We start from the raw sequence: 25,696 nt of genomic DNA on the forward strand, positions 1-25,696 counted from the left end.
GCGATTTTCATTAAGGTTCTATGACATTAGGGGGTGTTTCCCCCCTTTTTCAAAAATAAAGCAAATATTCTCAGGCTCGTAACTTTTGATGGGTAATACTAAACTTGATGAAATATATATATTTGAAATCAGCATAAAAATCCGATCTAATTTGTGTGTACTCGCTTTTAATTAGATTCCTTGGATCATATTGAATGCCACGGCGAATCTATTATCTATTATTTCAACTATTATGTAAGGGTTCTGAAACGCCACAGCCATTTCGTTTCTACCAGATTTCTACTTCTCTTGATGAATAACAAAGAACAGCGTCAAGCCAGCGACTTGCGAAGTTTTTAACTCATGAATAGGCCCGAATCTTTTGTAAATTCAAGCTGGGATTTGAGAAAGACTGATGAAAACATTAATGTTTGCGATCAATATTGATCGCGCCGGCGGTACGCCGCCAACATGTCACCGGCTGCGGCATAAAAAAAATCATCGGTGGCGCAACGGCGGCACGCTGCCGCTTCTATTTTTGGCCCCGCCGCCCCCCGTCTTCCCTTAGCGGCACGGTGCCGGGGTCTAATCTAGTTGATATGTTAAACAAGTGAATCTCCTCCTCGTCACAACACTATGTTTTTCTTGTGTTTTCATTTGGTTTATTACCTTTTAATCCTGCGAGTTTTTTCGGAGTATTTTTACATTTCTTACAACCTTTTTGACATTTTTTTTCCTGCAGCCCTAATATATTTGCCTTTTTGTATTTATTGATTAAGAATTGAGATTTTGGCTCATCTGGACCTTGTAGCCGTTTTTCAGAAATAAATTTTATCTTGCCACTAGTTGATTTGTTTGTTGGATTTCCCCTTCGGACCTCAGTATTTCTTAGACGAGTTACTATTGATGAAGTAAGAAAGAAGTGAAACATGAAAAGTACGTCAGCGGGAAGAAATCCTATTGTATGATCTACATGAAAAGTACGTCAGCGGGAAGAGATCCTGTTGTATGACGTACATGAAAAGTACGTCAGCGGAAAGAGATCCTATTGTATGACGTACATGAAAAGTTCGTCAGAGGGAAGAGATCCTATTGTATGACGTAAATGAAAAGTACGTCAGCGGGAAGAGATCCTATTGTATGACGTACATGAAGAGTACGTCAGCGGGAAGAGATCCTATTGTATGCCGTACAAGAAAAGTTTGTCAGAGGGAAGAGATCCTATTGTATGACGTACATGAAAAGTACGTCAGCGGGAAGAGATCCTATTGTATGACGTACATAAAAAGTACGTCAGCGGGAAGAGATCCTATTAGTGTCTCAATTTTCAAAGCAGCTTTATGCTTTATGCTTATTCCCTTCTCTTGTTAATGCTTGTAAAGACAAAGTGTTTTTCCTGATTCTTCAAATATTAGTGGAATAGCCCCAATTTTAAGGGCGAAAAAAGGAATGACCTTGGAAATTATCTTCCCATCTCAATTTATCTGTTTTTCTCGTGATCTTAGAAAATTTACTAGTTCTAGAATTTGTGAGTATTTGAAAATATCTTTACTTCTCCATCCAGACCAACTCAGCTTTGAAAAAGACAGAATATTTATAATAGTTATATTAGATAAGATGTTCTTATCTTCTCATCTCGGTTTACCTTTTCTTCTCGTGGTTTCGAGAAATGCACTAATTCTTGAATGTGTGAGTATTTGGAGCTACTTCGATTTCTTCATCCAAACCGACTCGGTTGTAGTAAAAGGGGAAAACTCAAATAACACTCTTAGTAAATTCGACAATTCATAAACCTCTTGATAAAAGTTTTTATAAAAGATCGTCCTTGAGTAATTATTCTTCTTTTACTAGCCTTCTTCTTCATTACAATTTTTTAAATTATTCTTTTAGTAAGATTCTTCTTTAGTAGTTTCGTTTTGATTAGTATTCTTCTTTTCCTTTTTCTTTTGGTTTTCTTTTTATTCTGGTCTTGAAGAATTTTTCACTCTTCGGGTGAAAAGATTCAAAGATGATTTTACATTTGAAATTAGCTGCCTACTGCTCTTAAGGAAATCCAAAAGCAATTAAAGTGTTTCAAGAAAATATAAATTGATTAAGCTATTTGAAAGGTCATCTTGGATATTTGAAGAAATTCAGCTGTTGAGCTTAAACTTTTAACCGTTGTAACTCAGAATTCAGGTCTATCAGAGGCTAAACTGTGTCTATTGTCTGACTATTTTTAATTTTTTTTTTTTTTTTTTTTTTTTTTGAAATTTGATCCGATTGTACTGTCTAGGGATCTAATAAAAGAAAGACAAAGATCGTTAGGTTACGTTTTAGGGATAAAAACTAAATGTCCTCGCAAGGAGTGGAAAGAAGTTTTAAGAAAACATTTAAATGAATTTAGCACATCATTAGAAAAATTAGATCTAAATACTGTGGTGGATGAAGACCATGCGGAGCTTTTATCCTCAGACGGCATGTTAGAGAAACGAATTCTGGGTAGTAGTAGCCGTGGCTACAGTTCTTCAAGACGTTTAACCCCTAGGTACGGTGCTTAGCGACGCAGGAAGGCACGAGGCAATAGCAACACGTTAATGCGGATTATGTGTCAAACTACCCCCCCCCCCCCCATCCCGTCTTAATGCTTATTTTATAATACAAAATTGTTTAGCATGGCCGCAATTATTTAGTACTTTTTCTCTTTGGAAATTTGATAGCTTCCCATGGTAATATGTTTTCTCTCTTTAGAATGGACTCCGTCCTGTCATATACGGTACAAAAGACATATCCCAAGAAGAATATGAAGCAATATCGGAAGAGGTCAAAGCAGTGAGTGAAAATCTAGAAGACAATGAAAAGTTGAAAAGAATTTATGAAAACCTGGAAAGCAATCTAAGATTAATAGGAATAGCTACTCTGCAAGATTATTTCATTACTGATGACATAGTTGTAGGGAATGAATATAAGGTAAGGAAGCAGCAATAAATTAATCTATTTTAGTTGAAACCACATATGAAATAAAATACATTAGAACTGGCTTATTGTTATTATCCCTTGAATAATATCAGTTTCTGAGGAAATAAAGTTTCTTATTATTATAATTTTTCTAGTCTCCGATGCTTTTTAATATGTTTTAGCTTTTTTACGGACCGTTTTTAGCTTTCCATTTACTGAAATGAAAATTATTTGTAAATTTGAAAAATTTCAGTCTGTTATAATCTATCAAGCGTGAAACTACCACAAATCAGCATCGATTAATAAATGAAACCCAAAACGAACAGAAATTACAATAAATAACCGAGTCAAACTCAAAACGAACATATAATTACAAAAGTTGGGGGCAAAATCCCTATGTCTTCTTAAGGCCAGAACATAACAGTTTGCACTTTACTGAAAAAAATATAAATATTTTTACTTTAATAAATCAAATAATATTAACATTTTGATTACTAAATATCAGTATATGTATATTAAACTGACAATGCACATTCATTTTGAATGTGCAACACAGTGCATTTTGATTTAATTTTATGGCAACATTTATTTTTTAAACATAAAGTCAAATGGGAGGGTGGGTGTGGGAGGGGGATTAGTTTCCCTCCTATCACTTTCGACTATTAAAAATGCCATAAGACCTTTCTATTTTCAATCGAATGAGCCCTTTCGAAGTTCCTACGACAACTCCTTCGATAAAAAGTGCCCTGGTCTAAACAACAACAACAAAAATAATACATTATATCCACATCGATCTTTACTATAAAAAAGTCAAGCCTTCAAATCACTTTCGACTATTAAAAAGGGCACTAGGCCTTTCGATTTCCAATCGAATGAGTATTGGGGTGTAAGTACGGGGGTCACCACTTATTGATGCAAAAATGGCGCAACAAGGTTGCTATGCCACTTACTCAAAGGGGAGAACCCCTTGTCAGCCCAAATATTAGTGGGATTCCCGCTCTTACCCCAATGGTTCACTTGCTGCCACCAATATTCGTGGAGTTTAGCCACCAGTGTTAAACCAGTAGGCCACAACGCCACTGGCGAAGTAATATACGGATGTCACCACTTATTGGAGGGGAAAGCCCCGGCCCCAAAATATAATGTGATTCCCGCGTCTACCACACCGGTTCCGTAAATATCGGGTTTGGTACTACCCGATTTACAGTATACCCTGTCCCAGGGTATGATAACGTGATCGAGTGGTCAAATGGCAACTTTCTAAAGCCAAATGTACCCGCCTTGGGTTACGGCTCGAAAATCTCTTAACTCTCTCCTTGGAGGTAACAAACCTCCCTGTCAATATAATAATGACGGTACCTCGTAGCTCTATTCCTACCCTGCCTGGGTTACGGAAACTAGTACACAGTTTGTAGAAAATACCTTACTTGTATTCTCCCAAAAGGGTCACAATAATCCCACATAAACATATCTCCCCGAACGGGGTCTAAACGCACACTAAAACAAAATAATATTTTTCACACAACTGTTCATATGGGTGGACCTTCGCTTGGCCCAGCCAATCCGCTACATCCCCATTCAAACCCAATTCTACCTCTTAGATTTATCTTTCAATGACTCCCAAAATAGGAAGTACAAAAATAGAACTTGGTTCAAAGCTTACTAATTGCGACACTTCTATCTTAACAACGAGAATTTAACCTGTCTTTTAAAATTATACTATAAGCAAATGTAATTAAGAAAACAAAAACAGGTCATTTATTTGAAAAGAAAAGAAACAGGGGCGGAACCCCAACAATGAGCCCTTTTTGAGTTTCTACGACAATACTTCCTATTAACACCTTATATGCCCCCTGGGCATAAATTACAACCCTTACCCTAAGGGCTGTGAGGGTGGTTGTCATCCTCTAAGACCTAATTTCCAGAACTTTCAACTACGTTAAACAAAATAACTATCTCAAAATTTTGATTGGATTTTTTTGGGGGAATGTTGGGCTTGAGAGGGGGGTTAGTTGCCCTTCAATCACTTTCGACTATTAAAAGTGCACTAGCCCTTTCAATTTTCAATTGAATGAGCCGTTTTTTTTTTTTTTACAACATCGCTTTCTATAAAAACCTTACATGCTCCCTGGTCATAAATTACAACCCTGGCCCTGGGGGTTGTGGGGGGGGGGATGGGTTGTCATCCTTAAATACTTAATTTCCAAAACTTTCAACTGCGTTGAATAATATTGCTAACTCAAAATTTTGATTGGATGTGTTTGGGGAAAAGGTAGGCGTTAGTGGGGGGTTAGGTGCCCTCAAATCACTTTCGACCATTAAAAATAGCACCGGACCTTTGAGTTTTCAATGGAATGAGCTCTTTTTCTAGTTTTCACGACAAGGATTTCAATAAAAAACCCTATATGCCCCAAGGCATAACTTACAAACCTTTGCATGAAGACTGTGGGGGAAATTTCCTTCTCAAGGGCATAATTTCCTAAACTATAAACTGCGTGGAACAAAATGGCTATCTAAAAATTTGTATTGGATATGTTTGGGGAATAATGGGTGTGGAAGGGGTGTTAGTTGCCTTCCAATCACATTCAACTATTAAAAAGGGCACTACCCATTTCAATTTCCAATCGAATGAGCCCTTTTAGAAGTTTCTACGATGACACCTTCTATAAAAAACCTTATATGCCCCCAGGGCATAACTTAAAACCCTTGCCCTGAAGGCTGGTGGGGAGTGTCCTCATCAAAACATAATTTCTATCTAGAAATCCACAACACTGAACAAAATGGCTATCTAAAAATTTTGATTGGATGCGTTTGGGGAAAAGGTGGGAAAGAGGGGGGGGGGGCTAGTTGCCCTCAAATCACTTTTGGGCACTAGACCTTTGAATTTCCAATCGAATGAGCTCTTTCAAGTTTCTACGGCAAATATTTCAATAATAACTTATATGCCCCCAGGACATAACTTATAACCCTTGCCCAGGAGACTGTGGGGGGAGTGTCCTGTTCAAAGGTATAATTGTCTGAACTTTAACTGCATGGAAAAAAATGGCTATCTCAAAATTTTGATTGGATGTGTTTGGGGAAATGGTTGGCGTGGAAAGGGTGTTAGTTGCCTTCCAATTACTTTCGACTATTAAAAAGGGCACTATCCATTTCAGTTTCTACTCGAATGAGCCCTTTTCAAAGTTTCTACGACAACGCGTTCTATAAAAACTTTATATGCCCCCAGGGCATAACGTACAACCCTTGCCCCGAGGGCTGTGAGGGGGTTGTCATCCTCAAAGACCTAATTTACAGAACTTAAAACTACGTTGAATAAAATGGCTATCTCAAAATTTTGATTGGATGTGTTTGTGGAAAAGGTGGGCGTGAGAGGGGGTTAGTTGCCCTCCAATTACTTTAAACTATTAAAAGGGGCACTGACCCTTTGAATTTCCAATTGAATGAGCCTTTTTGAAAATTTCTACGACAACGCCTTCTATAAAAACCTTATAAGCCCCCAGGGAATAACTTGCAACCATTGCCCTGAAGGCTGTAGGGGAGTATCCTCCTCAAAAACATAACTTCTATCTGGAAATCACCTGCGCTTAACAAAATAAATATCTCACAATTTTGATTGGATGTGTTTGGGGGAATACTGGGCGTGGGGTGGGCTAGTTGCCCTCCAATCACTTTCGACTGTTAAAAAGGGTACTAGCCCTTTGAATTTCCAATTGAATGAGCCTTTTATGAAGTTTTTACGACAACGCCTTCTATAAAAACCTTGTATGCCCCCAGGGCATAATATACAACCTTTGCCCAGAGGGCTGTGGGGGAATGTCCTTCTAAAAAACATAATTTCTATCTGGAAATCAACTACGCTGAACAAAATGGCTTTCCCAAAATTTTGATTGGATGTGTTTCGGGAAATGGTGGGCGTGGAAGGGGTGTTAGTTGCCTTACAACTTTTGACTATTAAGTAACTAAAAAAACTTTTTCCATAAAATAAGTTTTTCAAAGAAACGTAAAGAACTCCATTAAACAAAAAATGAGTAAAAATAAAATCAAATAATCTACCAAGCGTGAAACTACCACAAATCAGCATCGATCAATAAATGAAACCCAAAAGGAACAGAAATTACAATAAATAACCGAGTAAAACTCAAAACGAGCAGAAATTAACATAAGTTGCGCGCAAAACCACTATGCCTTCCCAAGGCCAGAACAAAATTTGCACTTTACTGAAAAAAATATAAATGTTTTTTACTTTTATAACTTTAATAAATCAAATAATTTTAACATTTTGATTACTAAATATCTGTATATGTATATTACACTGACAATTCACATTCATTTTTGAATGTGAATACAGACGACCCCTTCTATATGAAGTGCCCTGCTTTAAAGAAAAAAAAATAAACTGTACATTGTGCCAACATCGTTCTTATATGCCCTCAGGGCATAACTTAAAATCCTTGCCCCGAGGGTTGTGGGGGAGTTTCCTCCTCTAAAAACATATTTTCTATCTGGAAATCAACTACGCTGAACAAAATGGTTATGTCAAAATTTTTATTGGATTTGTTTTGGGGAATGATGGGCGTGGGGGGGGGGGTAGTTGCCCTCCAATCACTTTAGACTATTAAAAAGTTCTCTAGCCACTCCAATTTCCAATCCAATGAGCCCTTTTCGAAGTTTCTACGACAACTACTTCGATACGAAGTGCCCGGGTATGGAGAAAAAAAAAATAAAATAAGACATTGTGCCCACATCATTCTTTACTTAGGCAGCGTTATAGCGCTGCCTATGATACTATGCTTTGGCTATCCTTTTCTCTAATTCCGTGCTTAATAGAATCATCCTTCTTTATTACCATCCTATGTGTTACCATTTTTATGTTTTATCATCATTCTTTGCCATTTATGCTTTATTCTCAGTCATCCTTCTAAAAATAAATAAAAATAAAAGTAAGTATGATATCACTAAACCCTCAAGGTCCAAACCGGCGGTGCTGATCTCCGTTTCGTGACCCTACAGCTAGGAAGTGCAATTGGGGGCTAGGGGCCGGCCATCCTGTGCTTTCGCACACCCTTTCTGTTTACCTTCCCCAGATTTCTCCAGGTACCAATTTAGAGCTGGGTTCACTTTGGCTGAGCTTACAGAGTCACGCCACTGATCCCCGTCCCAAACTAAATAACCGGCTACACGAGGAATCGAACTTGAGTCCTTCGGACAAATATATCCCAACCCAGCCCTCCAACCACTTAGCCAGGATCGCTTTGGCTATCCTTATATACCCCAAGATTTCCACTCTCTCAAATCACTCAATGTTCCGCACTCACATTTTAAAGGTAACACGCTTTAATTCGTTTGTTCCCACACTGGGAATGAATACCGGCCTTCTTCTTTTCCCATTATCCCCCTAATATACCCTGCTGTAATTTTAGTATTTGTCCAATAACAATTAGGAATGACCTTGAAGTCTTTCGGTTGGCTTCATATTGGCTCACTTATTTACTCCGATGCCAGCTAGGTTTCCGAAACTGTGCTTTATCTTATTCCTCAAACGCAAATTATGTTTAGCACCTTTTAGTAACCATACCAATGAATAATATATATGAAATTAAAACAAAAAGTTTTCAAAATAAACTAAAAAGTAGGAAATAATTTCTTTCTCGAGAATCTAAGAATCTAAGTGCAAACGAGGTGCACAAAATGTATTGGACTTTGCATAACATAGATGTCAAATTGATCTGAGTTATTAAACATGACCAGTTAAAAAGATTGAAAAGCCCAATCCGTTTTGTGCCCCTCGTTTTCACTTGTATTAAGATTTTCTTGAAAAAAAAATCTACGTAAAATCCATTTTGAAAAATTTTTTTCTTACATTTATTGCTTTGGACTTTTAAGTATTCTGATTTCATCGTGAAAATTTGTCTTATCTTCCTAAAATCCAAACTTAAGCTACAACAGCCAGAGGCAACCGTCCTTATCGTTACGCTATCACGTCTTGTATAATCTTGTTTGTTTTATACTTTTTGCTGTACCCAATCACCCGTTTATATTGAAGGACGCTGGTAGGGAAAGTATACAAGAAAAGAGGGAAGGTTCTGATGTTTTACTGTCGTACTGTCATTGGAAGTGAATATATTGATACAATTTGGAAGTATTTGAATATTCGCAAGAGTTCAGAAAACGGTTCACAAATTTTTGGTCAATATTTAGTTCTTCGAAATCTTGAATTAGGCTATAGGTCATAATATTTCCTGCTTTTTTAGTTGTTTTTTTTTAATTCAGGTGAGGTCAAAAGTAATTCAAACATTATAATGTAAACTATTAGAAGGTTTCAATTAAGGATTAACAAGAATTATTTGAGTATTAAGGCTCTTATTAATAACGTCTACTAAAACCACAAACTTTTTTTAAAACTTCTCTTCTAAACATTCCAATTAACAAATTTCTACAGCGTGTTGATGGTAATACCAATGTAATAATGAAGCCTTCTTGTATGATTAACCTGGTTTGGAAACTTCTAAGAATTTTCAATTTACAAAAAGGGTTTTCAAGACCAAAAAACCCCCAAACGTTCACAAAATCACTCTCTAAGCTGGCCTTTTGGCTTTCTCTTCATGAACATTTCAAAAAATTCTCTCCCCCGCAAAAACACCAATACTTATCGTATAATTTGTTCAACCTCATCTTGAGTGTGCTTATCCAGCCTGGGAATTCGCGCTTACCAAAGCACAAACAGAGCTTCAAGAATAATATACAGTCAGGATAAGCTCCATTACCATTTTCTCCTGCACAATTTAAAACAAACCGTTCTGGGTAAGAGGGGAATGCTTTCAGATATAAATGTTTTCAAATTTTTTCAAATATAAATGTTTTTGCTTTTATAACTTTAATAAATCAAATAATATTAACATTTTGATTACTAAATTTCAGTATATGTATATTAAACTGACAATTCAGATTCATTTATATTTTTTTCAATAAAGCGCAAATTATGATCTGGGCATGGGAAGGCATAGGGGTTTTGATCCCAACTTATGTTAGATTCTGCTCTTTTTGAGTTTGACTCGGTTATTTAATATAATTTCTGATCGTTTTGGGTTTTATTTATTTATCGATGCTGACTTAGGTAGTTTCACGCTTGGTCGATTATTTGATTTTATTTTTGATCATTTTTTGTTAATGGAGCTCTTTACTTTTCTTTGAAAAACTTATTTTGTGAAAAAGTTTTTTTAATTAATTTCTGTTCCTTTTATATTGACATAGTCTGTTCAAAGAAAAAGAACATAATACTGTAAATCTTTTCGTTTTTTTAAATGAATTTATAGATTGGCCTGCTATTTGTATGCTGGAGAAAAATTTTCAGCAATTTTTAACAACATACACCCTTTTAAAACCTGGACACAAATAGTAGTGTTTAATTTAGTTTCATACCTCCTCTAGTTGACCTGAAATGGAAAACTTGATACCATTCGCAAAAAAGTCTGTTTACTTTCTTTGATAGCTTGGATACACTTACGCTATTTTGATTTGGTTAAATTTTAAGAGCAGAAGCAGCCCCGAAAGTGTGAACATAATACCCTCAGTCGTACTTGGGATACTGCTGAGATGCCTTATTGGAAATTAGCATTAACACAGTGCATTTTGATTTAATCTTATGGCAACATTTAGTTTTTAAACATAGTCAAATGGGAGGGTGGGCATGCGAGGGGGATTAGTTTCCCTCCAATCACTTTCGACTATTAAAAAGGGCATCAACCTTTTCTATTTTCAATCGAATTAGCCCTTTTCGAATTTCCTATGTCAACTCCTTCGATACGAAGTGCCCTGGTCTAAACAACAACAGCAACAAAAAAATAATACATTATACCCACATCGATCTTTGCCATGAAAATGTCATACCTTCCAATCACTTTCGACTATTGAAAAAGGGCACTAGGCCTTTCGATTTCCAATTGAATGAGCTCATTTTCAGTTTCTACGACAACACTTCCTATAAACACCTTATATGCCCCCAGGGCATAAATTACAACCCTCAACCAAAGGGCTTTGAGGGTGGTTGTCATCCTCTAAGACCTAATTTCCAGAACTTTCAACTACGTGTCTGGGAAAATAGTGGGCGTGAGAGGGGCGTTAGTCTTTCTCCAATCACTTTTAACTATTAAAAAAGGCACTAGTCCTTTCAATTTCCAATCAAATGAGCCCTTTTGAAGTCTCTACGACAACGCTTTCAATAAAAATCTTATATGCCCCCAGGGAATAACTTACTACCCTCCCCCTGAGGGTGGGGGGGTTGTCATCCTCAAAAACCTAATTTCCAGAACTTTCTACTACGTTGAACAAAATGGCTATCTGAAAATTTCTATTGGATGTATTTGGGGAAATTATGGGTGTGAGAGGGGGGGTTAGTTACCCTTCAATACATTTCGACTATTAAAAAGGACTCTAGCCATATAAATTTCCAATTGAATTAGCCCCTATTGAAGTTTTTACGACAACTCTATCATTAAAAACCTTATATGCCCCCAGGGCATAAATTACCCCATGGACCCTTGGGGTTCTGGGTGGTTTATCATATACATATGCATAATTTTCTAGAATTTTGATTACATTTGGACGAAGTGACTTTATATCAAAGGTGCTACAACGTGTTTATGAGAGCTCAGGGAATGAGAAGGGGGTTAATTACTCTTCATTCACTTTTTACCACTAGAAAGAACTATTTCGATTTCCAGTCAAATGAGCCCTTTATGAAAGTTCTACAACAACTTTCTATTTAAACCTTATGTGCTCCCAGGGCATAACACAACCCTTGCACTGAGGACTTTGATGGGGTTATCATCCTTAAAGGCCTAATTTTCAGAACTTTCGACTACGTTGAACAAAATGAATATCTAAAAATTTTGATTAGATGTGTTTGGGGAAATGGTAGGCTTGAGAGGGGGGTTAGTTGCCCTTCAATCACTTTCGACTATTAAAAGGGCACTAGCCCTTTCAAATTTCAATTGAATGAGCCCTTTTTGATGTTTTTACAACATCGCTTTCTATAAAAACCTTACATGTTCCCAGGGCATAACTCAAAACCCTTGCCCTGAGGGTTGTGGGGGGGGGGGGATGGATTGTCATCCTTAAAGAACTAATATCCAAAACTTTCACCTGCTTTGAATAAAATGGCTATCTAAAAATTTTGATTGGATGTGTTTGGGGAAAAGGTGGGCGTGAGTCGGGGGTTAGTTGCCCTCAAATCACTTTTGACTATTAAAAAAGGCACTACCCGTTTGAATTTCCAATCGAATGAGTCCTTTTTCAAGTTTCTACGACAAAGATTTAAAAAAAATTCTTATATGCCCCCAGGGCATAACTTATAACCCTTGCCCTGAAGACTATGGGGGGAGTGTCCTGCTCAAAAATATATTTTCCTGAACTTTAAACTGCGTGGAACAAAATGCCTTTCGCAAAATGTTTATTTGATAAGTTTGGGGAAATGGTGGGCTTGGAAGGGGTGTTAGTTGCCTTCTAATCACTTTCGACTATTGAAAATGACAGTAGCCATATGAATTTCCATCTCAATGAGCCGTTTTTGAAGCATCTACGACGTGTTCTATAAAAACCTTACATGCCCCCAGGGCATAACTTATAACCCTTGCCCTGATGGCTGTGGGAGAGTGTCCTCCTCAAAAACGTAATTTCTATCTGGAAATCCACAACACTGAACAAAATGGCTATCTAAAAATTTTAATTTGATGTGTTTGGGGAAAAGGTTGGTGAGAGAGGGGGGCCAATCGCCTTCAAATCACTTTCAACTACTAAAAAGGGCACTAAACCTTTAAATTTACAAGTGAAAGAGCTCCTTTTCAAGTTTCTACGACAAAAACTTCAATAAAAGCTTATATGCCCCAGGGCATAACTTATAACCTTGCCTTGAAGACTGTGGAGGGAGTGTTCTGCTCAAAGGTACAATTTTCTGAACTTTAACTGGGTGGAACAAAATGGCTATCTAAAATTTTTTGATTGGATGTTTGGGGAAAGGTGGGCATGAGAGGGGGGTTAGTTACCCTCCAATCACTTTCGACTATTAAAAAGGGCACTAGCCCTTTGAATTTCCAATCGAATGAGTCTTTTTTGAAGTTTCTACGACAACACCTTCTATAAAAACATTATATGCCCCCAGGGCATAACTTACAACCATTGCCCCGAGGGTTGTGGGGGTGTGTCCTCCTTAAAAACACAATTTCTATCTGGAAATCAACTACGCTGAACAAAATGGCTATCCTAAAATTTTGATTGGATGTGTTTGGGGGAATGATGGGCGAGGGGGGGGGGGGGGTAGTTGCCTTTCAATCACTTTCGACTATTAAAAAGAGCACTAGTCCTTTGAATTTCCAATCGAATGAGTCTTTTTTGAAGTTTCTAAGACAACGCTTTCTATAAAAACCCTATATGCATCCAGGGCATAACTTAAAACCCTTGTCCCGAGGGTTGTGGGGGAGTGTCCTCCTCAAAAAGATATTTTCTATCTGGAAATCAACTACGCTGAACAAAATGGCTATCTCAAAATTTTGATTGGATTTGTTTGGGGGAATGATGGCCGGCGGGGGATAGTTGCCCTCCAATCACTTTCGACTACTAAAAAGGACACAAGCCACTCCAATTTTCAATCGAATGATCCCTTTTCGAAGTTTCTACGACAACTCCTTCGATATGAAGTGCACAGGTATGGAGAAGAAAGAAAAAAAATATTACATTATGCCCACATCGTTCTTTACTTAGGCAGCGCTATCGCGCTGCCTATGATGTAAAGCAGACATTTGAGTTAAAGCTAGTTACTCTTCTAGTTAAGAGCTATAATCTTGTAAACAGTACTTAGTCAAGGTTGACATAATGGGTGCAACACATTTGCACATTTTCCAACATGATTCCATGAGGATCCACTATTTTATTTTTGGTGTAGATTTCACGAAAAGACATGGGTAGGAACATAAATTAATTACTTGTTCCGATAAATTTATGGCAATATCAATAAACTAAATCACGTTTTGGCTGGAATTTAATTAGAAAAATATGTCGTGCTTATAGGATCAGTTTAAGAATAAATTAAGGAATTTATTAAATTAAAATACTCTGAATATACAAGGTTTTCAAATAGTCACAAATTGAAATTTAGCCAGTACTTTGGATGCATCGCGAACCCTGTTTCTTATTTGGATTGTTAATAATTGGATGGCACATCATATTTGCTTATTTGTGCCAACCCTTTTAGGTGAAAATGAAATCACAATTTTTCATTCAACTCTGGTAACTCGAAATCAGACTTATTCAACACTTGGAATAATTTTTTTTAACTTAAGCATTTAGTTCATATCAGAATTGTAAAATGGTATTTAATGTCAATGAGGCAAAGAGATCTCGTTGATATAATTCATTTGAATGATTTGTTTTCTATATTCTAGTTTCAGAATGATGAAAGACTGTTTGTTCAAAAGCTGAGTGAGAAAGAGAATGAAGTGAAATCACTCCGAATTGAAAACGACAAACTTCAACTTCAGGTTTTAGAATTGATGAATAGGCTGGGGTCGGAAATATTGGAACGAAACAGACGTGAAACTGAAAGGTACTAAATTATAGTTAATCTTTTCCTAGTTAGCTCACAATAGAGCTCAGCATACAGCTCACTGAGTTAGCTCAGTTTATAGTTCACAATATATTGCTAACTCACTGAGTTAGCTCAGTATATAGCTCACAATATACAGAAAGGTACTATATCATAATTAATATTTCGCTACTTAGCTCACAATAGAACTCAGTATATAACTCACTGAGTTAGCTCAGTATATAGCTCACAATATACTGAAAGGTACTAAATTATAGTTAATCTTTTACCTAGTTTGCCTATAAAGGAGCTCTACATATTGCTCACTGAGATAGCTCAGTTTATAGCTGACAATCACAGGCAGCGCGCTAGCGCTGCCTAAGTAAAGAACGATGTGGGCACAATGTGTTTTTGTTTTTGTTTTTTTTCCATACCCGGGCACTTCGTATCGAGGGAGTCGTCGTAGAAACTTCGAAAAGGGCTGATTCGATTGGAAATTGGGGTGGCTAGTGCCCTTTTTAATAGTCGAAAGTAATTGGAGGGCAAGTAGCCCCCCCCCCCCTCACGCCTATCATTCCCCTAAACACATCCAATCAAACTGTTGAGATAGGTTTTAGGTTCAGAATAACTCATTTCGAGACAGGAAAGATATATTTGAGAACGGCATTCCTCCACAGATCTTGGGGCAAGAGTTTTAAGCTATGCCTAGGGGCCGTATAAGATTAATGTTGACGTTGACACAATGTACAGTTTATTTTTTTTGTTCTTTAAAGCAGGGCACTTCATATAGAAGGGGTCGTCTTAGAGAGGCTCATTCGATTGGAAATCGCGAGTTCTAGTGCCCTTTTTAATAGTCGAAAGTGATTGGAGGGAAACTATCCCCCCCCCCCCTCACGCCAATCATTCCCCCAAACACATCCAATTGAAATTTTGAGATAGCTATTTTGTTCAGTGTAGTTGATTTCCAAATAGAAAATGTGTTTTTGAGGAGGACACTGTCCCACAAACCTCAGGGCAAGGGTTTTAAGTTATGCCCTGGGGGCATATAAGGTCTTTATAGAAGGCGTTATCGTAGAAACTTCAAAATAGGATCATTCGATTAGAAATTCAAAGGGCAAGTCCCCTTTTTAATATTCGAAAGTGATTGGAGGGCAACTAGCCCCCCCCCCCACGCTCATCATTCCCCCAACACATCCAATCAAAATTGTGAGATAGCCATTTTGTTCAGCGTAGTTGATTTCCAGATAGAAAATATGTTTTTTGAGGAGGACACTACCCCACAACCCTTGGGGCAAGGGTTTTAAGTTATGCCCTGGGGGTATATAAGGTTTTTATTGATGGCGTTGTCGTAGAAACTTCAAAACAGGCTCATCCGATTGGAAATTCAAAGGACTAGTGCCCTTTTTAATTGTCGAAAGTGATTGGAGGGCAACTAGACCCCCCCCCCCCCCCCACACGCCCATCATTCCCCCAAACACATCCAATCAAAATTTCGAGATAGCCATTTTGTTCACCGTAGTTGATTTTAACAGAGAAAATGTGTTTTTGAGGAGGACACTCCCTCACAACTCTCAGGGCATGGGATTTCAGTTAAGCCCTGGGGGTATGTAAGTTTTTATAAAAGGCGTAGTCGTAGAAATTTCAAAAAAGCTTGATTTGATTGGAAATTCAAAGAACTAGTGCCCTTTTTAATAGTCGAAAGGGATTGGAGGGCAACTAGACCCCCCCCCCCACGCCCATCTTTCCCCCAAACACATTTAATCAAAATTGTGTGATGGCCATTTTTTTCAGCGCATTTGTTTTTAAAGGAGAAAATATGTTTTTGAGGAAGATACTCCTTCACAATCCTCAGGGAAAGGGTTTCAATTTATGCCCTGGGGGCAAATAAGGTTTTTATAGAAGGCGTTGTCGCAGAAACTTCTCCAAATGCTCATTCGATTGGAAACTCAAAGGACTAGTGCCCTTTTAATAGTCAAAAGGGATTGGAGGGCATCTAGCCCCCCCCCCAAGCCCATCATTCCCCCAAACACATCCAATCAAAATTGTGAGATATCCATTTTGTTCAGCGTAGTTGATTTCCAGATAGAAAATATGTTTTTGAGAAGGATACTCCCCCACAACCCTCAGGGCAAAGGTTTTAAGCTATGCCGAGGGGGCATATAAGGTTTTTATAGAAGGCGTTGTCGTAGAAACTTCAAAACAGGCTCATTTGATTGAAAATTCAAAGGACTAGTGCCCTTTTTAATACTCGAAAGTGACTGGGGGCACCTAGCCCCCCCCCCCCCACGCCCATCATTCCCCCAAACAGATCCAATCAAAATTTGGCGATAGCCATTTTGTTCAGCGTAGGCTAGTTGATTTCAAGATAGAAAATATGTTTTTGAGGAGGAAAATTCCCCGCAACCCTCATGGCAAGGGTTTTAAGTTATGGCCTTGGGGTATATAAGTTTTTTTTTTATAGAAGGTGTTTTCGTAGAAACTTCAATACAGACTCATTTGGTTGGAAATTCAAAGGGCTAGTGCCCTTTTTAAAAGACAAAAGTGACTGGAGGGCAACTAGCCTCCCCCCCCACGCCCATCATTTCCCCCCAGCCATTTTGTTCAGCGTAGTTGATTTCCAGATAGATAATATGTTTTTTGAGGAGAACACTCCCCCAGAACCCTCGGGGCAAGGGTTTTAAGTTATGCCCTGGGGGCATATAAGGTTTTTATTGAAGAGGTTGTCATAGAAACTTCAAAACAGGCTTATTCTATTGGAAATTCAAAGGGCTAGTGCCCTTTTCAATAGTCGAAAGTGATTGGAGGGCAACTATCCGCCCCCCCCACGCTCATCATTCCCCGAAACACATCCAATCAAAATTTTGAGATAGCCATTTTCTTCACCGTAGTTGATTTCAATAGTGAAAATGTGTTTTTGAGGAGGACACGCCCACACAACCCTCAGAGCAAGAGTTTTAAGTTATGTCCTGGAGGCATATAAGGTTTTCATAGAAGGCATTGTCTTAGAAATTTCAAAAAAACCTCATTTGATTGGAAATTCAATGGATTAGTGCCCATTTAAATAGTCTAGAGGGATTAGAAGGCACCTAGACCCCCCCCCCCCCCACGCCCATCTTTCCCCCAAACACATTTAATCAAAATTGTGAAATGGCAATTTTGTTCATCGTAGTTGATTTCCAGATAGAAAATATGTTTTTGAGGAAGATACTCCCCCACAACCCTCAGGGCAAGGGTTTTAAGTTATGCCCTGGGGGGATATAAGGTTTTTATAGAAGGCGTTGTCGTAGAAATTTCAAAACAGGCTCATTCGATTGGAAAATCAAAGGACTAGTGCCCTTTTAATAGTCGAAAGTGATTGGAGGGCAACTAGCCCCCCCCCCCGCCCATAATTCCCCCAAACACATCCAAGCAAAATTGTGAGATAGCCATTTTGTTCAGCGTAGTTGATTTCCAGATAGAAAATATGTTTTTGAGAAGGATACTCCCCCACAACCCTCAGGGCAAAGGTTTTAAGCTATGCCGAGGGGGCATATAAGGTTTTTATAGAAGGCGTTGTCGTAGAAACTTCAAAACAGGCTCATTTGATTGAAAATTCAAAGGACTAGTGCCCTTTTTAATAGTCGAAAGTGATTGGGGGCACTTCGCCCCCCCCCCCCCCCGCCCATCATTCCCCAAAACACATCCAATCAAAATTTTGTGATAGCCATTTTATTCAGCGTAGGCTAGTTGATTTCCAGATAGAAAATATGTTTTTGAGGAGGATACTCCCCCGCAACCCTCAGGGCAAAGGTTGTTAGTTATGCCCTGGGGGCATATAAGGTTTTTATAAAGGCCTTGTCGTAGAAACTTCAAGACAGGCTCATTTGGTTGGAAATTCAAAGGGCTAGTGCCCTTTTTAAAAGTCAAAAGTGACTGGGGGGCAATTATCCCCCCCCCCCCCACGCCCATCATTTCCCCCAAGCCATTTTGTTCAGGATAGTTGATTTCCAGATAGAAAATATGTTTTTTGAGGAGGACACTCACCCAGAACCCTCGGGGCAAGGGTTTTAAGTTATGCCCTAGGGGCATATAAGGTTTTTATAGATGACGTTGTCGTAGAAACTTCAAAACAGGCTCATTCTATTTGAAATTCAAAGGGCTAGTGCCCTTTTCAATAGTCAAAAGTGATTGGAGGGCAACTATGGCCCCCCCCCACGCTCATCATTCCCCGAAACACATCCAATCAAAATTTTGAGATAGCCATTTTCTTCACCGTAGTTGATTTCAATAGTGAAAATTTGTTTTTGAGGAGGACACTCCCACACAACTCTCGAGGCAAGGGGTTTAAGTTATGCCCTGAGGGCATATAAGGTTTTTATAGAAGGCGTTGTCGTAGAAACTTCAAAAAAGGCTCATTCGACTGGAAATTCAAAGGGCTAGTGCCCTTTTTAATAGTCGAAAGTGATTGGAGGGCAACTAGCCCCCTCTCCACGCCCATGTTTCCAAAAGTCGAAAGTGATGGGAGGGCAACAAGCCCCCCCCCACGCCCATCATTCCCCCAAACCCATCCAATCAGAATGTTGAGATAGCCATTTTGTTCAGCGTAGTTGATTTCCAGATACAAAACATGTTATTGGGGAGGACACTCCTCCAAAATCCTCTGGGCAAAGGTTTTAAGTTATGCCCTGGAGCATATAAGGTTTTTATAGAAGGTGTTGTCGTAGAAACTTCAAAACAGGCTCATTCGATTGGGAATTCAAGGGGCTAGTGCCCTTTTTAATAGTTGAAAGTGATCGGAGGGCAACTAGCCCCCCCACGCCCATAATTCCCCCAAACACATCCAATCAGAATTTTGAGCCATTTTGTTCAGCGTAGGCTAGTTGATTTCCAGATAGAAAATATGTTTTTTAGGAGGACACTCCCTCACAACCCTCTGGGTAAGGGTTTTAAGTTATGCCCTGGGGGCATATAAGGTTTATATAAGAAGGCGTTGTCGTAGAAACTTAAAACAGGCTCATTCAATTGGAAATTTAAAGGGCTAGTTCCCTTCTTAATAGTCAAAAGTGATTAGAGGGGAACTAGCCCCTCCCCCATGCCCATCATTCTCCCAAACACATCCAATTAAAATTTTGAGATAGCCATTTTGTTCAGCGTAGTGGATTTCAAGATAGAAAATACGTTTTTGAGGAGGACACTCCCCAACAACCCTCAGGGGAAGGGTTTTAAGTTATGTCCTGGGGTATATAAGGTTTTTATAGAAGGTGTTTTTATAGAATCTTCAAAAGGGGCTCATTGGATTGGAAATTCAAAAGGCTAGTGCTCTTTTTAATAGTTGAAAGTGATTGGAGGGCAACTAGCCCCCCCCCCCCCCACGCCCATCATTCCCCCAAACACATCCAATAAAAAAATTTTGATAGCCATTTTGTTCAGCGTAGTTGTTTTACAGATAGAAAATTTTTTTTGAGGAGGATACTCCGCCATAGCCCTCAGGGCAAGGGTTTTAAGTTATGCCCTGGGTGTATATAAGGTTTTTATAGAAGACGTTGTCTTAGAAACTTCAGAAAAGGGCTCATTCGATTTGAAATTCAAAGGGCTAGTGCTCTTTTTAATAGTCGAAAGTGATTATTAATATCTTTTGTTGTTGTTTAGACCAGGGCACTTTGCATCAAAGGAGTTGTCGTGGTAACTTCGAAAGGGGCTCAGTCGATTGAAAATAGAAAGGCCTGTTGCCCTTTTTAATATTCGAAAGTGACTGGAGGGCAACTAATCCCCCTTCCACTCCCACCCTCCCATTTGCCCATTACGTTTAAAAACTAAATGTTGCCTTAAGATTAAATCAAAATGCACTTTTATAATGCTAATTCCCAATAAGGCATCTCAGCAATATCCAAAGAACGACTGAGGGTATTATGTTCAAACTTTCGAGGCTACTTCTGCTCTTAAAATTTAACCAAATCAAAATAGTTTAAGTTTTTCAAAGCTATCAAAGAAAGTAAACAGATTTTTTTGCGAATGGTATCAAGTTTTCCATTTCAGGTCAACTAGAGGAGGTACGAAACTAAGTTAAACAGTACTATTTGTGTTTAGATTTTTAAAATGGTGTATGTTGTTAAAAATTGCTGAAAATTTTTCTCAGGCATAAAAATAGCAGGCCAAACTATAAAGTCTAAAAAAAACGAAAAGATTTGAAGTGTTATTTTATTTTTCCCTGAAAAGACTATTTCAATATAAAAACGAACAGAAATTAATTAAAAAAAACTTTTTCCACAAAATAAGTTTTTCAAAGAAAAGGAAAGAACTCCATTAAACAAAAAATGAGCAAAAATAAAATCAAATAATGTACCAAGCTCGAAACTACCGCAAGTCAGCATCGATAAATAAATGAAACCCAAAACAAACAGAAATTACAATAAATAACCGAGTCAAACTCAAAACGAGCAGAAATTAACATAAGTTGAGCTCAAAGCCCCTATGCCTTCCCAAGGCCAGAACAAAATTTGCGCTTTACTGATAAAAATATAAATGTTTTTACTTTTATAACTTTTATAGATCAAATAATTTTAACATTTTGATTACTAGATATCAGTATATGTATATTAAACTGACAATGCGTATTCATTTGTATTTTTTCAGTAAAGTGCAAATTTTGTTCTGGCCTTGGGAAGGCTTAGGGGTTTTGCGCCCAGCTTATGTTAATTTCTGCTCGTTTTGAGTTTGAGTCGGTTATTTATTGTAATTTCTGTTCATTTTTGGTTTCATTTATTTATTGATGCTGATTTGTGGTAGCTTCGAGCTTGGTATATCATTTTATTTGATTTTTGGTCATTTATTGTTTAATTGAGCTCGTTACTTTTCTTTGAAAAACTTATTTTGTGGAAATTTTTTTTTTAATTAATATACTGAAAGGTCCTAAATCATAGTTAATCTTGTACCTAGTTAGCTCAAAATAGAGCTCAATACATAGCTCACTGAGTTCGCTGAGTATATAGCTCACAGTATACTGAAAGGCCCTAAATCATAGTTAATCTTTTGCTAGTTAGCACACAATAGAGCTAAGCATACAGCTCACTGAGTTGGCTCAGTTTATAGCTCACTATATACAGAAAGGTACTAAATCATAGGTAATCTTTTTCTTGTTAGCTCAGTATAGAGCTCACTGAGGTAGCTCAGTATATAGCTCATAATACACAGAAAGGTACTAAATCATAGTTAATTTGTTGCTAGTTAGCTCACAATAGAGCTCAGTATATAGCTCACAATATACTGAAAGGTACTAAATTATAGTTAATCGTTTGCCTAGTTGACTCATAAAGGAGCTCTGTATATCACTCACTGAGATAGTTCAGTATATAGCTGATAATATACTGAAAGGTTCTAAATCATAGTTAATCTTTTACCTAGTTAGCTCACAATAGAGCTCAATACATAGCTCACTTAGTTCGTTTAGTATATAGCTCACAGTATACTGAAAGGCCCTAAATCATAGTTAATTTTTTACCTAGATAGTTCATAATTGAGCTCAGTATATAGATCACTGAGATAGCTCAGTATATAGCTCATAATATACTGAAATATACTAATTCATAGTTAATCTTTTGCTAGTTAGTTTACAATTTCTAAATATTTAAAGTCAAGTACAATTCAAAAAGATTGATTGAAAGTAATTGTGACTCCAATTTTCACAAAAAGCTGACAGAGAGTGGCTGCTGAGAACTACTGATCATTTTGCAAATCTTCTTTATTTGCCAGCTGCTTGAGGGTGTGACTAATAAACTAATAATGGGGCGTCTAAAAATACGTATCCTATTCTGCCCATCTCAATATATCTTTTGGCCAAAAGACCCATTTACATAAATTGATGGACTCTTATAGTTGTGTCATAAAACTGTTAGAAGAATAAAATCCTTGTTTCATGAATGAACATTGAGCAATTAAACTCACAAAAGGAGTATTTCCCTAAATTAAATCAGCTACGAACCACCAAGAGAACCACAATAAATGTGAAAACGAAAACAAAAATAAAAAAAAGACAATAAAACGCTTAATTCACACAATAAAATTTATAAGCAAATTTTAAATAGGTCTGTGCCTTTTAAAACTTAAATCAAAATGAAATCATGATAATAGTAACTCAGATTTAAGCTTAAATCCAATTCAGATGTTCAAAAAATACATCCTCTACCGTTTCTTCAGTACGGCATAAACAATTTAAAGAATTTTATTTTGAGATTTTGAAGAGAAATGGGTTTAAGCAACAATGACCTGTAATAATCCTTGTTCTGTCGAAATGAATATTTTAGAGTGGATCCATATTCCAAAAGTACAGAATATAAGCCACCTCCCCTTGTCATACAATCTTGCAAGTCTGTTAAGCAGAAACAAAATGGCAAATTGGTCACCAATATTACAAGAATCCCACCCCCAAAATCCCGAATGATTCTAAATCAATTTAGAATCAAAGGATTCTAATCAAAGGATTCCCAAAAAAAAGGATTCTAAATCATCATAATGTGTAGGTCATTAGCGTAACTTTAAGCTAATTGACTATTATTGGCAAGCTATCTGTACGTGGTACTGTCTTGTTGGTGTGATATTTTGTTTCTCAAGGCCGTACCCAGGTTTTTTTTTGGAGGGGGTTTTACTAAAAAAAGAATGGGGGGGGGGGAGGGGGTTTACACAAAGAACCTAAAAAAAAGCATACAAAATTTTTTTATGTCCATTTTTGGTTCTTTTTTAATATTTCTTTGTGAAGGGCAAGGTTTTCAGCACTTGTCGGGTGTTATGGTAGGTCGTTCGTTTATAACATCTACTTTTGGGCAATAAAAATGGTGTGTATTTCTGAAATTTTAGTAGTCTGTAAGTCAAACTTTATTTATTTAAAATCAAAGTCATGGTTTCTGGTGATGGTAGCTGGTGCAGCCGGTTCTTTTTTGTCCAATTTTTGTTTAATTGTGGGCCTTCTTAAAACCTCATACCGATTATCTAAAGCTGTCGAAAAGTGGATTTTGAGGTTATGGATATATTCGAGTGGCTTATGATATTGAACCTACGTGACCAAACTTAAGATCGAATAAAACTTGTCTGAAATTATAAAATACTGTTTGATGCTAAAAGGTGCATTAAATCTCAAATGTCCCTCGCTCAAATCAAGGAAAAAACAAATATTCCCACAGTTCTATAGCAGCTGCTGCAATTTCTTGAGTTTCAGCCGTGACGGGGGATCGTTTTGAAACTGGAATGCAACATCGAACTTGGAGCGCTTTAAAACTTGAATGCTGCATTTAGGAGGTAGTCAGTTCCCAAAAAAAATAAAAAGTGTAATGTCATATCTAAAGTTGTATTTTTTCTTGAGCTTTGTTTGTAAACTACATTCTGTGTTACTATACCCTGCAGGCTGTTACGTTGTTAAGACCAGCTATTTGTACAGGGGTCATTTTTTTCTTCTTATTATTTTTTCTTTAATTACAATTTTGTCCTAACTATATTAGTGATTCTCAACTAGGTTTTATTAACGAATTTCAATAGTTTCACCAGAACCAAAAATTTATGAAATTATTAATTAAAAAGAAACTTGCATTTTCATTTTTTTTTTTTTTTTTTTTTTTTTTTTTTTTTTTAGTTTTGAAAGTTTGAAGACCTCAATGGGATATTATCTGCCTCCTGCCTCTAGTGATCATCTTGTGGATAATAAGTCTTTGGCTCAGTCGGGTCATTCAGTTCTGCCACCTGGATTTAGTTTATTTCCCCAATCTCTTTCAAGAGATGGTAAGTATATTGCGCTGGAGGAGATAATCTTTTTCATAAGCAAGATTTTTTTTTTTCGCCACCTTATGTACTCTTTAGGCTTATTATTCTAAAAATATGTAATATAAATTCCGCACTTTTGAATTTTAAAAGGTCGTGGTGAATTGGTTATTCAGCAAAACATTGTTCAGTTAAAAAGTGGAAATTATCTGCTTTTTTTTAATTTCTAGAGCGCAAATGCTTGATCTGTATCGCATTACTCTGAAGAGAGTGGTGATCCAACTCATTTTTGCGGTAATATGTTCTTTTTAAGTTTTACTCTTTACATGAATCAATTTCTGCTAGTTTTAAGTTTAATTACTTCACTTTTTACTTTTTTTTTATGGATGAACCTATCGAACTGGCAGTCTTATAAAATTGTACAGGGCTCGGCCGAAGAAATTTTGAAATCCAGTGTTGACAGCCAAAAAAGATTTGAATAAGAAAGACTGCCAAAAGATAGTAAACAATTTTCTCGGTTTAGTCAAATTTGCGTATTGTTTTTCGGCCATCTTCTTTGTCAAAAATAATTCTTTCCTTGAATTTCAAGGACATTGTGTCTGGTGTACATGCAAAGTTTGATAATTTCTTTTAGTAGGAAACTAAGTTTGTTTTTAACCTGTCCATAGGCAGTTAATTAATTATATTTCTGGTAGATAATTGAAGCAATCAACATTTATAGGTTATTTTATAGATAACTGAAGAACAAACATACCTATGAATTTTAGAAGATTTTTTCCTTAAGAGATTTGTAGGTTAGGGCTGAGTCTTAATGACTGTTATTTTTCTGTTGAACGATGAAATATTTTTATGTGGAGAAAGTATGAATAGATAAAATTTTCGTAGTTTGGCTCCTAAGAAAAAAGAAAGATGCAGAAAAGATAAATACTTAATATACAAATACAAAATATAATACAAAATATAAATACTTAATATAAATAAATAAATATAAATGATAAATATGAATAATAAATATAAAAATAAACATAAATAATAGAAATACCTTTCCGGATTATGGGTAGTCCGACTAAAACCTAACAATGTGAAAAAAAACAATTGTTTTTTTTTGTTTTTTTTAAGTTACTGTTAATAAAGACCAGACATCCAGCAACAACTTTTTTTTCTTTTTAGTCTTCTGAACCACATAAACATGCTGTTTATGTTATATTACCTTCTGTTAAACCTAATAAAAAGTACTTTAGTTTAGCTGGTATTTCCTAGGTAGCAACTTGCTTGAAGAAAGATGGGAATTAGAAATGGTCAAATACTTTTTTTTTTTTTTTTTTTTTTTTTTTTTTTTTTTTGTTAGTACTTAGAAAACTAATATTTCTACAAAGTGAATGAATGCAAGCAGTAACTTTACTCCAACTACCTTTAGTGAAGTTTTCTCTTTTTTTCTTTTTTTTCTAAACTATATACTCTGGTTTGGTCGTTTCATTATTT

General features: G+C 36.9%; 1 protein-coding gene across 1 annotated transcript in view; it reads left to right on the forward strand.

Annotated features, from left to right (window-relative positions):
- Positions 1 to 25,696, forward strand: part of LOC148943909 (uncharacterized) — a 141,830-nt gene that overhangs the window by 109,535 nt on the left and 6,599 nt on the right. Inside the window, exons 15-17 of the mRNA XM_089101279.1 lie at positions 2,710 to 2,928; positions 14,352 to 14,512; positions 24,090 to 24,235. Of these exons, the coding sequence (XP_088957405.1) occupies positions 2,710 to 2,928; positions 14,352 to 14,512; positions 24,090 to 24,235 (526 nt within the window). The remainder of the gene's footprint in view (positions 1 to 2,709; positions 2,929 to 14,351; positions 14,513 to 24,089; positions 24,236 to 25,696) is intronic.

This window comes from Artemia sp. Qi Xiang Cuo, chromosome 15, assembly GCF_049724085.1.
Source record: "Artemia sp. Qi Xiang Cuo chromosome 15, ASM4972408v1, whole genome shotgun sequence".
NCBI lineage: Eukaryota > Metazoa > Arthropoda > Branchiopoda > Anostraca > Artemiidae > Artemia > Artemia sp. Qi Xiang Cuo.